Source organism: Thermobia domestica, chromosome 17, assembly GCF_964235325.1.
Source record: "Thermobia domestica chromosome 17, izTheDome1.hap1.1, whole genome shotgun sequence".
NCBI classification, from domain to species: Eukaryota; Metazoa; Arthropoda; class Insecta; order Zygentoma; family Lepismatidae; genus Thermobia; species Thermobia domestica.
This window is the reverse complement of record NC_137470.1, coordinates 181,108,802-181,122,427: the sequence shown is the minus strand read 5'-3', so window position 1 is coordinate 181,122,427 and position 13,626 is coordinate 181,108,802. Positions and strand designations below refer to the sequence as shown.

At 36.7% G+C, this 13,626-nt stretch overlaps 1 protein-coding gene across 1 annotated transcript in view; it reads right to left on the bottom strand.

The window, feature by feature from the left end:
* Nucleotides 1–226: 226 nt before the first annotated feature.
* Nucleotides 227–13,626, bottom strand: part of LOC145673839 (uncharacterized) — a 37,504-nt gene continuing 24,104 nt past the window's right edge. The window contains exons 3-4 of the mRNA XM_081743609.1: nt 3,071–3,799; nt 227–395 (exon numbers count right to left, since the gene is read on the bottom strand). Coding sequence (XP_081599735.1) covers nt 3,091–3,799 — 709 coding nt within the window. The 3' untranslated portion in view covers nt 227–395; nt 3,071–3,090. The remainder of the gene's footprint in view (nt 396–3,070; nt 3,800–13,626) is intronic.

The window sequence follows — 13,626 nt, the reverse complement described above, 5'->3', positions numbered from 1 at the left end:
GAAAATTGTATATCTCCGTGAGGAATAAAATGAGTCCACGGCAACTTTTGTGTATTTTCTTTTTGAATCACACTTGTACTGTTTTGTCAATTATCTCAAATCTCATTGTTGATTGTATTCCAAGTTGAGGTACCACCCTTACAACACATGATCAAATATGCAATACAAAGATACTTGAGTACATATTTCAACCTTGAACGGAGGGATACACAAAAGATACAACACACAAAGATAAAAGTCGTTTATTAACAAAAGATTAGAAATATGTATGTACAAAACTGGCACGCTTGCTGCACCTCAACAACAACAACAAAAATAATAATAAAAATATTAACAATAATAACAAGACTAGAATTTTTCAATTTACATTACTCTTGGCAGAAGTTGAGAAAAATCTGAAAAAAGAAAAAGAGAAAAGCAATACTAAATTCATAATTCACAATTAAATGAGTTGAACTTAATACCAGGTGTTCAGAAAGTAACTATTTAGTACCATGTTGTGGTGTGCTAAGTGATGTTAAGCACAACATCTTCAAGAACATGCAGAAATGTGTGCAGCTGTGTCTTCAAGTGTAAAGGGATCACTTCCAGCATCTCTTATAACTTCCATGACATTAAAGTTTAGCTTCGAGTTAATTTCAGTTGTTTAAAGTGGTTTATGGAGAATAAAATACGGCAAATTATGAACTGTATTGTTACTTTCTGAACACCCTGTATTAAGAAGTCAGACCTTTTTAAGAGGAAAAGCTTAATTTTAACAAGAAATTGTTTTTTTTTAATAATATGTAATATGTGTTTTAAAGTTTAGGTGCTAATTGGTGTTACTAATTATGTTATATTTTATGGTCAAGTTGAAGAGTTTTGTTCAAAAAAAAAAAAAAAAAAAAAAAATCTTAGCCACCCACTTCTAAAACTATCCAGTGTTCTCATCCTCTAACAGAAGCAAACCAACAGAATGTCTAACTTCCATGGTTGTATTAATATCAAGTCAGTAAAAACAAGAAGGGGTATGTTCTGCTTAACACATTTGTACTTTTCTTCTTGTTAACACCACACAGAGATCTCAAAAGCATAAGAAACCAGCTTAAGGAAAAAATGTGGGCTGAGGTATCTATTAGAACCTCAATAGTTAAGAAACATCATTTTCTCTTGAAACATGATCATAGGACGGTGCATAAAGTATACATTCCCAAACCTTTATTGTTAGAACCTTTCTATTCCAAGTGTACTCTCGGAAAATATGTGAAACATACTTCGGCCCCACGCCCGCAAAGTAAACCCTCCCTTTACTTTGGGGAAAGAAGTGAATTACATCGGCTGTGTTGCCTGTTTGTCATTCAATCGTTTGGTCTTGACGAGTGAAAGTCGTAGGCTACTTAGAATGGCTAACAAGAAAGCGCACAGCGAAACCCGTGAAATAATTTATTGTGGCAACGCTGTCCGTATTCAACTATTGAGAGATATCGGCAACAGCAACTTGTCTCCCTCCTCTTTCGAGGGAGGTACGGAAAAGCACACATCGACAGCAGCGCCAGTAAGGGCACAGTTGAAATAGAATTGCTCTAGTATTTTACTTTTGCTGACTGATACTCCGCATGCAATTAAGTACTGTATGTTGCAAAACACAAAAATTATTACTTCCAACAATAGTGCACGTTTCCTAGTCCAACTCTACTCTGACCAACAAAAGCCGATTGTTGTAAGGTATGAAAAACGGGAATTGGGAAGAGTGATTTGCGTGGTAGTGAATTACGTTTGTTGTTCACTGCGGAGTGAGAGTCGACGAGCGTCCACTCAAGGGTTAATTACGAACCTCAATAAAACTAATTTTAATCCAAGCCAACAACCGGGAAAATACATCAGGCCCTACAGTGCAAAGGTCGAAAATTACTGACAGGTTTATTGTGTATCGTAAGCCTATAGACCTTCTCGGAATTTGTGGATGAGTGGCAGGGTCTCGCTCTTTTATTTTGGTCATGCCTTTCATATTATCTGATCACTGACCTTGACGACCCGAGCAATACAAATAATTAAACAGTTTTTACGCTGAAATGCTGTATTGTTTTCCTGTTTGCACCTTATTCTTAGTATTTTTCGGGTTATCCGCAATTTCAGTATCCTCAGTCCCCTTGTCACCCTATTTCGTGGATAATCCGGGCTTTAGTGTACTTGGAAAACAACAATCATTTAAAGTACTCATAAATCCGCAAAACTATACTGACAAGTTTTTTTTTCTTTAAATTTTCACCAAATTAAATTTTCACTAATTAATAATAATGAGCATGTGAGTAAATATATAACAACAGAAACAGAACGACGAGGGATGAACAAAGTATGCAACACCAAACTAAGTTAAGAGAACGAAGAGCTTATCTCCTCGTATATGATTTCATTTTAAAGGTTTTGTAAACTTTTTTGGATACCCATGGGGATAAGAATACTTTGTAATTATACACTGTCAACTACAATGTATCTCTGAAAATGTACTTCCGTGCGGTAAACATAAGTTGTGTTTCCATTCATATTTCTACAATAGGAAAAGTATTGTTTATTTCTTTTCTCTATTCCTGGGATTTAGGATTTAGGATTTAGATTTCTGGGCTTTCGGCATCTAAAGCCATTTAGCCCTTCACGTTTTGAGGGATGACGTCCCTCGGCGAGCACACTATCCGGGGTAAGAGAAAGAAGAAAAGATTGGGAAAGGAAGGAAGCGGCCTGGGACCTATAAGTTAAGTACCATCCCGGCATTTGCCTGGTGTGAATGAGGAAAACCCAGGAAAACCTCATTCAGGGTGGCTGGCCTGAAAAAGCGTTTTACACTTTTCGACCGAGTGAACCCACCGGGAATCGAACCCGGGACCACTCGCACCAAAGGCGAGAGCGTTAGCGACTACGCCACTTCTCTATTCCTGTTTAGTCTCCACAATTCACGACTTTTCCGTTGTATTAAGACTTGAAAAAAATATTTTTTTTTTTGGCTCACCCTATTACACACTGTTATTCCGGCTTACACTTGAAATAGTATCAAGTATAACTTGATATAAATACCTATACATATACTGTTACTTACGTGAGATAATTTAGCGTGGATTATCTGTAGTACCCATGATTATCTTTTCTTCCGTTGTACGACCCATATCCATTATGTTCATGCCCATAGTGGCCATGGGCATCATCGTACTTGTGGTCGTCATAGTGCCACTTCTTGTACGCGCCATGGTTGTAGGCGTCCTCGTCATGTGCTGTGTGGCCATAGTTTTCCTCCAAATGATTCTCGTAACTATGTCCCTTGGTATATCCGCCACTATATTTGTAACCATAATTGGGACTACCAACATCACCATAATGATCATTTCCGCGATTTCCGCTGTGCCCGATACCATGATCTGATTTATGACTTCCACCATGGCCATAATCTTCATGGTAATCGTAATCATCATGTCCGCCTCCATTACTGCTTCCATGGTAGTCATGGTGGTCGTAATCATATCCACCATGACCATAGTCATAATTGCCATGGTCGTAATCGTCTAAGCTATGTTCGTCGTAGTCCTTATGCTTGCCTCCTCCGAGCCCTCCACTGTAACTGTAACTGTATTTGAAGCCTTTATACCCGCCATGTTTGTAGCCAGAGCTCTTGTGACCACCTCCGTGCCCACCATGGCCTCCATGCCCGTGACTGTGCCCATGTGGATGTCCGTGGATTTTGTGGATAACGTAGACAGGTTCGATCACCTTCTTGTGCTTAAATTTGTGAATGGTGTGCACTATGTGTGGGACATGGATAATAATACGTTTTCTGTAAAAATAAAATAATAAAAATATATGTATAAATTTATATTCCAAATGTGTTTGTTATATAAAAATGTAACAATCAATTTAAGCACCATAAATCAATAAAGCCAAATTAATCACTTGAAAATGAATAAATCAAAACACAAGATAAAATAATCAAAACAGATTAATCATTAAAATAGATCGAAACAAAAGATAAATATGTCAAAACAAAATTAATCATTAAAAGTTAAAATAAATCAAAATAAAAGATAAAGCAATGGAAACAAATAATCATTAAAAATAAAAATAAATCAAAACAAAAGATAAAGCAATAAAAACAAATTAATCATAAAAAAATAAAATAAATCAAAACAAAACATAAAACAATCAAACGAAAGTAACCAATTGAATATTCCGTCTGTGAACTTTGTATAGCAACAAGAAAAACAATGAAATGAAACGATTCTTTTAGTTTAGCGCCACACGGTCACGATCTTTAGGCTAAAGGGGACAGATGATTAATGAAAGTGATTGACTGTGAAATTAAATTTCCCTCCTCACCCACTGGGAATTAAACCCGAGACTAGTGATGAGCAAATGCAAGACCAAGACCAAGACCCGGGTGGTCTTGGTCTTGGTCTTGGTCTTGCACATGCGGTCTTGGTCTTGGTCTTGCACTGGAACCCTCGGTCTTGGTCTTGGTCTTGGTCTTGCACACCTAGTCTTGGTCTTGGTCTTGGTCTTGCACACCCAGTCTTGGTCTTGCTTGCAAGAGTCTTGCAAGTTTTGCTTTTAAGAAATCTATGATTTTCATAAGTAAATTTTACTCTGGATATAAGGGATAATAAATCCTACATTGCGTCTATAGTGAGGGAAATACAATTATGTTCCTAAATGTAATATATTTTACCTTCGTGTAAGTGTGATGATACTGTACAACATAGGCGATGACCTTTACTTTTTTTTTTCAATGGGTGATCACGCTTCACTACTTATAAGATAAATCACAACATTTCGTAATATTTTTATATGTTTTAACAGATCCAATACTCCACTGGTTCCCAAATTGGGGAGGCTACCCCTGACAGTGAGACGCATGAAAGAAAACCAAGACGGCACAGATTACTGAAATACCATAAATTGCAAAATTATTTTTACACTCTAAAGGCGTCAGATTTTTTTCTTTCTAACCACGATTAGCTCATCTTTGTGTAAACAAACTCCCAATTAAATATTGAAATTTAGTTTTACTGATTCTCATATGTACTATATGGGGCAGAAACAGGGACATTACGCAAAAACGATTAAACAGTTAGACTTTTGAAATGTGGACATGGAGAAAAAAGGAGAGAATCAGCTGGGTTGAACGGAAAACAAATGCGAAGGTTTTAGAAATAGTAGCAGTAGGGGAGAAAAGAAGAATTTTAGATGTAATGAAGAGGAGGACATTGGCTGAGGAGGAACTGTATTATGAGGGACGTGCTAGAGGGAGGGGGCGAAGGAGACTGTAGTTGAAGAAAGATATTAAGACAGAAAATTGCTACGTTAAGACGAAAAGACTAGCTGAGGATCACAGTCATTGAAGCTTCTCAGCTGCAGCAAGTGACCTGCCAATAATGGCAGAATAGCTATTATTATGACGATGATGATATGTTTTGCAATATTGACCAAAATAGAGAGAAACAATTAAAATAATAATAATTAAACCTCTTAATATTTTAGAATATGAAATGAAATTAAATTTGTGAGTTTTACGTTCCACGATTATGCCGGCTAGGCTAAAGGAGATGGTGATAATGAAAATGAATGAAAATGGTGGAAAGAAGAAAGTGGGAGGAAACGGGAGAACCCCGAGGAAACCCACGCACACGGTGTTTGTCCACCACAAAGTTCACTTGGCGGGGGCTGGGATCGAACGCGGGACCCAAACATCAGAGCTGAACGCTCTACCATTGAGCCACCGCGGCCCCAATATTTTAAAATAATTTGAGTGAAAATTGAAAACGACTCAACTGTCTATGTCTTTTTGTGTAAACTTAATTTATATAAATACTTTTGACCTACATTAGAAATACATAATAACGGCATCAAACTTCAAGTTATTTGAAATAAGTACGAAATCACTCTCAGTTGTGAATATAGATTATTTATTGTTGTATAATGTTATATCGTTGAATCCTAGATATGCCGTATACCCAAGGGGGCTATAAGTTATATTGATAAACAATTATTCAACGTATAAGCATCCACCTATGAAATCAAACTTGCGGTTACATGCGCTAAGTTTTTGTCAATGTCATGAAAATGTTATTTCAATATTAATTTTATAAGTACACATTAAAAATTTCCAACGGATGCTTGAACCTCAGAGTCAATGTCATACCCATGTAGTCGACATCTATGGTGTACGGAATTGCCGATGTTCAATACTACATATCTTTAGTTTTGGAAGAAGAACACCATCAATATGTTTTGAAATGAAATGAAATATCTACTTTAACGTCCCACGGTTATTACACTGAGGCTAAGGGAAACAGTGATGATGAGAAATGGTGGAATGATACGAGGAAAAGGGAAAACCCACGCACAGGGTGTTTGTTCACCAAAGAAGCTCACATAGCGCAAGCTGCGATCGAACCAGGGCCCCATGTACCAGAGGTGCACGCTCTGCCACTGAGCTACCGTGTCCATAACATGCTCTAGTTTATTTTTGCTTATTCACTTCTTATGGACACAACTATTCTTCGTATGATTTCCCAAAATCCAATCATGGGCCGTCGTGAATGATCAAATGATGACCAAAGTAAATCAGACACGGATGTTATTATAGCTTGTAACAATTCATAGAATTATGCTATCGGTCTTCTCGTGAACAACCGATTCAAAAAACGACATACTGTAGCTATATGTTACAGGAGCAGATCGATTCACATGGATTGCATAAACTACTGGGAACACATTCATTCCGGCGGTATTTTTACTGGAGCCAAGAAGTTCACGTGAAAGATGTAATGATTTTTCCCCTTCCTTTTTACATTCTATAAAAAATCAAGTAGTACCATACTTGTGCAAGACTCTTGCGCAAGAGTCTTGGTCTTGGTCTTGGTCTTGCAGGTATGGTCTTGGTCTTGGTCTTGGTCTTGCAGGTATGGTCTTGGTCTTGGTCTTGCATCGAGATTCCTGGTCTTGGTCTTGGTCTTGGTCTTGGTCTTGCATGCAAGACTCTTGCAAAAACTGCAAGACCAAGACTCTTGCGCTCATCACTACCCGAGACGATGTGCCCCAGAGGTGCACTCGCTAGTCACTAGGCCAAAGGAGAGGTATATAGTAAGAACATATTTTCTGGGATTCACCGCTCTTGGAGAATGGCCTCTACTGTGAGGATTGATCATGCATGATGACCTGTGTACCCAAAAGAAAAATGCACCGGAGCTCACGTTACTAGTAAGTACCGTCCTTCATAGCCTCGGTATTACAGAAGCAGGTAAAACAAGAAATCATACTCAACAAGACCAGAAAAGTTTTAAAATGCATCATTGGTAAAGCAGTCGCCCCTACTACGAAATAGTCCACATTCCTTTGCCTGATTACGTGAATTTGAAATGAAAGCTTTGTGTTTTACATCCCACGATTATGTCGTGTGGGGTAAAGGGGACGGTGATAATGAGAAATGAATGAAATAGTGGAATAAAGAAAGTGGGAGTAAATGGGAGAATCCAGAGAAAACACAAGCACTCGGTGTTTGTCTACCACAAAGTCCACTTGCCTTAAATTGCGATCCAACAAGGAACTCCAGTAACAGAGGTGAACGCTCTACAGCCACCGCGGTCCCCTTATATGAATTTGTGGTGGATAACATCGCATTTGATGATTTTCTCTGGATTTTCCCGCTTTTGTTTACTGTCCCATTTCACCAATTCTTCCATATAATAATTCACTGATATTTGGCACATGTCTCCTTCAGCCTGAACGGTGTAAACGTGGGATGCAAAACTAAATATTTTATCTTATTTTAGAAAATGAAATGACATGAAATCTTTAAGTTTTACGTCCCACGATTATCCCGGTTAGACTAAAGGAGATGGTGATAATGAGAATTGAATGGAATGGTGGAATAAAGAAAGTGGGAGGAAACGGGAGAACCAAGAGAAACCCACACACACACACGTTGTTTGTCCACCACAAAGTTTCCTTGGCGTGAGGTGTGATCAAACCAGGGATGAACACTTTATTTTAGAGCAGCAAAGCATTAATAACTGGTCTTCTAAACGATCTTTAAAATTAACAAATTGCCATATGTTATTTTAGATTTAATTACACTACGACTAATCATTAAGCATGATGAATCTTTAAGCTAATTAACTAATGAACTAAGCAGGTTTAACGAAACGACGATACTTCTAAAAATATAGCATTCACACCGATTCTGAAATACAGTTAAACATCTGGAACTTGATAACTGGAAAGTTGATATCTCGAAATCCTTGATAACTCGAATTTTTTACATTATCTTGAACTCTGCATAACATTCAACGTTAAAACAACCTCTGTAAGTCGAATGTTTAAAAATTAGAACCTCGATAAGAGAATTTTAAGGGTTTCATAGTCGCATTTAAAATGCTCGATAACTCTAACTTTTATATCTGCGAACACTACGAAGTTTCCCTCTATAATTCGAATTTCTCTTGATGGGATCTCGATATCTCGAAGGTACAGCTCTATGCTTTTACGTAATTGACATTGTTGCTAATGTGTGCTGCAATTGTGTTTCAGTCATGTCTAGCATTTTATTTTTACTTATGCTATTTAATTTAAAGAACGTTCATAACTACGAGTTATAGAGGTTGAATGAATAAAATTTCGAGTTATAGATGTTATATTCACTATTCATGAGAAACGCGGAACTTCAGTATCTCGAATTTTTGTTGTGGCCACTTTGATATGTCCATAAAAAAAAAAACTCGATAACTCAAAATTTTGTCTATTCCTTCAGATTCGAGTAATCGAGGTTCCACTGTATATCAAATATGAAAGTTGATTTTAACAGAAGATATCTGTATTTATAATGCTAGTTAAGGCTACCTATGACTTGGAGAGGTTTATAACTTCTATAAGGGAAAGGAGTCGTGATGTTTTTAAAGATAATTATGGTTTAAATTTAAGCAGCCGAATTCAGAGACGTAGTGACGTGTAATTGGCGACGTTTGACTAACACGTGATTGTGAACACATTAAGTATGTTATCCACGAATTATATCAGAACTGGCCATGACTTTTCTGCAGCATTGTCCAAATGCATTATGAGAAGAAACAAAAGAGAACATCAAATGACTATAAGACTTGAAATTAATATTCCAATGAAGATCTTTGTTTACAATTTAAAGTCCCATGGTTATGCCTGTTAGGATAAGGAAGACGGACGATTAAGGCAAGTCAATGATCATGGAAGAATTGATAGAATGAGAAAGTTGGAGGAAACGGGAGTAGCCGAGAAAATCCATGGACATGACATTGTGCAACAGAAACTTACTTGGCCGAGGATCGAACAGTGCTTCTCTAGTATTTCGCTCAAAGTCAAGCAAAGCAATAATTTTATGTATGGTACTTGTACCGATTATGGCCCGGGTCCCTAATATGGCCCACCCACCATAGTTCTGCAGATTTACGTTGGTGCTACTATATGACAATATAAACTGTGTCCTCATGACAAGAGTAAACATATTTGCGCAGCTCAGAGGACATTGTTTATATTGTCATCTAACAGAACCAATGTAAATCTGCAGAGATATGGTAGGTGGGCCATATTAAGTACACGAGCCGTAATCGGTACAAGTACCATAGTATATTCCAAAACATAACGTGGGTAGGGGCAGAGTGGCTCAGTGATAGATAACTAATCTCTGGCGAGTTTGGTCCGTGGTTCGATCCCGGACAAGTAAGCTTCTGGTGGACAACATTGTAACCGTGGGTTTCCTCGGAGCAACTTCAATTCCTCCTACTCTCATTCCATCAAATCTTCCTACATAATTCAGTTGCTTTTACCATCTGTCACCCTTAGCCTAACAGGCATAAACGTGGGACGTTAAACTGACAGAAGATTCCCGGTGTTATATTTGCTTAAGATTATCTCGTTAATTTGTTTTCTACTAATATGTTTGGACAACCCTGGACAACCCTGGCTGGTCTCTATCGAATAACCACTAAATTGTTATTCAACTCTGAAATTTTTAATCTCGCGTTAGTCAAACACTTCATACGACACATAAAACATCTTTGAACAAAGTCCAATTTGCTTATTACATTTCACATACATCAGTCATTTGAACATAGGTACTTTTCTGTTTGTTTGTTGTTCTTGTTTTTTTTTTTTTTTTTTTCTTGAATCTTACGAAATCAACTGCTGTTTAGGACTGTTCACGATTTATTTATTGTCTGCATGCAATCGAATATTTGATGTATTTATTTATTTATGTTTAAAGTGGCAAACTATAAATCACGTCATTTATATTCACTATAAATTCTAAGAACAGCCAAGAGATGTCATCTCACACTGTACGTTCCACTTTGACTGCCATCTAGCGAACAGACTCAAAACTTCTTGAAGATTGTGTGATAACCACCGAAAAATGGGTAGGATGAAATTCACATCAGAATATGTAAAAGGTCGCACTGTTTTATTATTATTATTATTATTATTATTATTATTATTATTATTATTATTATTATTATTATTATTATTATTACTTACATACCTACAAAGTTAATTGGCTTGTTATAATAATTATTTAAGTAAACAAAAGAAGAAAAGGAGAAAAGAAAGCTGGTGCATAATGGGAATCAATTTAATACCTGAATTACATAACATCCCAAGTCCAGTCTTTTTCTTAGTATTTTGCATTTTTTATGTTGGAATCTATGTTTTAAGGGCTATTCACTTGTGTAATACGTAAGTCCAAATCAAAACTTTAAAAAAAAATACAAAATAGTTTCAGCTAAATAGAATAAATAAAATGCCAAGTATAATATTCTTTATTTCTTCTAAAAACAAACAGTGTACTCCTGTGGACTTGGGATGTTTTGCGATTCAGGTCTTCAATTTTGATTTTAGTGTCCCTTCTAGCATCGAGGCTATATGAGACGTGAACCTACAGCTCCATGTGGGATCCTGCTGTGGTCTCAGACATCAAAAGCTCGTACGTTAACCACTTAGCGAGGAGGGAGCTCATACTGGGAGTCGAATCCGATACCCCGTACATGAAAGGTGAGCATGCTAGCAATTAGGCTGACAGAGCGGGCTACAATTTGGTTTGAATGTGTTATTTCAATGTATATGTTGAATTGTATGTGCTGAATCCTTGTCACGCTCTGAATTTATATTACTGTATATTCTAAATAGGTAAAAGCTTTTCACTGCTTTCGGAAATTAATTGAAGTTTTAACATTCCTTTTGTGTATAGAGGATATATGAGACGGGGGCCTTATGATTAAAATCAAATCAGAAACGATCACCACCGGAAATCAATCTTCCAGACAAGAAGTGGAAGTCTGATGAAGACGCAGTTAGTGTGTTGAAACTGTTTCTTTGGTGTGTGTGTGTGTGTGTGTTATATTTTTAAGACAAAGTCTTGTTTTAGTTTGAGAATTTGGAAACAAGGCTTGATAGAATTATAAAATTAAGATATTTGACTAAATTGCAATTATCTGTCGCTGAGTTTAGTAATTTCGTACAAATACAAGGTGGCCCAAAGGTAGGTATATACTCCTGCATTGATCAAGTATAGCATTCTAGTTTACAAGTTTATTTGCTTCGGCTCTTTCGAGCTTAAGATGCAAGTAAAAATACATTAAGAACAAATAATAAAGAAATTAAGTCTACCTGATGGATAACAATAAGAAATTATATAAAATGCAATGAGCTGTTTAGTACGGTACTGTATACCTACTTTTGGGCTACCCTGTATATTTGTCTGATAAGGAAACATATACTGTAAAGAGAGTGCATATCAAATTTAAGTAAAAGAAAAGAGTAAGAGATCTTATATTTTGGTTGCTGATATATGCTACAATTTGATATAAAGATGTTTCAAAAACTTGAATTGAACTCATTCTATGTTGTTTGCTTTGTAAGTTATGAATAGAATAACAAATAGCATAGCAATATTCCAACTTCCTCTTAATCATTGCCGTAAAAAGGTGTTTTGAAGTTTGGATATTATGTTGGTCCCTTGCACTCATCCTTAAACACCTTAGGGCCCTGTATGACTCTGCGATCATTTTATTTATATGACATTTAAATGTAAACTTGTAGTCTACGGAATGAAATATTTCACTTTAAACTCTCAGGATTATGCCCTTTAGGGTAAGGGAGACGATGACTATAGCAAGTGAATGATGATGGAAGAATAGGTGGAATAACAGAGTGGGAGGAAACGGGGGTACCCCGAGAAACCCACGAACAGTATATTGTCCACCACGTACTTACTTGGCCTAGAATCGAACGAGGGACCCACACACCAGCTGAACGCTATACCACTGATGCGTCACGTCCAAATAATGTTCTGCAGGTGTGTGTGTGTGTGTGTAAGAATGCATATTTGTAAATGTGCTGTATTATTCCTAAGCACAATCTAAAGTTTCCCATAAAACTTGATGAAAGACTTCCCAATAGATTTTTCGTAAGCCTCAGGAATAGAGACGTGCTTTTTTGGTATAGTCTTTATATATATATAGTCTAGCTTTTGTGGGGGGAAGAACAGAAAATTTCTATTTTCTGACTTTTCGTTGCTTGCTTGTGCAACTACCAGTTTTGTTTCTTTATGGCTGGGTTCTAAAATTAAGAAAGAGTGTTTACAACATTCAATACTTCTGAATTCTACTGGGTGTTTCAAAACAACACCAAGAACATTCGTGATGTGATTTCTGACACCAAGATAAGACAAAAAGTATAGACCAACCTAGGTGCACAAATGTTTCCTTTCGGAGTTATAGGCTGCCGGAAACATGAAAAAAATTAAATTTAAAGGTTCATAGCTCCAAAACTATGGGATCTACCGTACTCGGATTAAGACTTCACTTAGGAACTAGTATGTGTTCTGTCCGAATATCCATGTTTCAGAATTTTGCGGTACTTCCGCAACATTTTTATAGAGGTTGTTGATGAGCATTTCAAACTATATGCACGTAGTTAAACTCCCTCCAAAAAAATGTTGTGTGAATACCACAGGATTCTGAAACATAAATATTTGGATAGGGAACATACTACTTCCTAAGTGAAGTGGTAATCCGACTACGGTAGATCCCGTAGTTTTGGAGCTATGGACCTTTAAAGTTCTTTTTTTTTATGTTTTCGGCATCTGTAACTCCGAAAGGAAGCATTTGTGCACCCAAGTTACTCTATACTTTTCGTCTTCTCTTGATGTCAGGAATCTCCTCCCAAACGTTGTCAGTGTTGTTTTGAAACACCCTGTATATAGAGTCCAGACCTGACTGTCTAGATTGATTTTTAAACTAGCATTGCATTGGTTACCAGCAAGTACAGTTATGCTAACCACTGTATCATAGACGTAATTTCCGTTGCCTAACAACGTTATCAAGTACATTTATTTTGTAGATCTTGATATATGTGTTTTGTCCGTTGCCTGACTTTAAACTAACTAAATTGGCAGATATCCTATTATTATCTTCGTTCAATTTAAAAAATTAAAATTACAAATAGCTACCACTGACACGCCTCACTCTCCACAGAAACTAAAGCCCGGCATTGAATACTGTTCAGTATCCAATTCTATTAAGATTATTTTACTGACCTCCCAATAGGGTTAATTGAAGCTCAAGAATTAAGGCTGTCTCG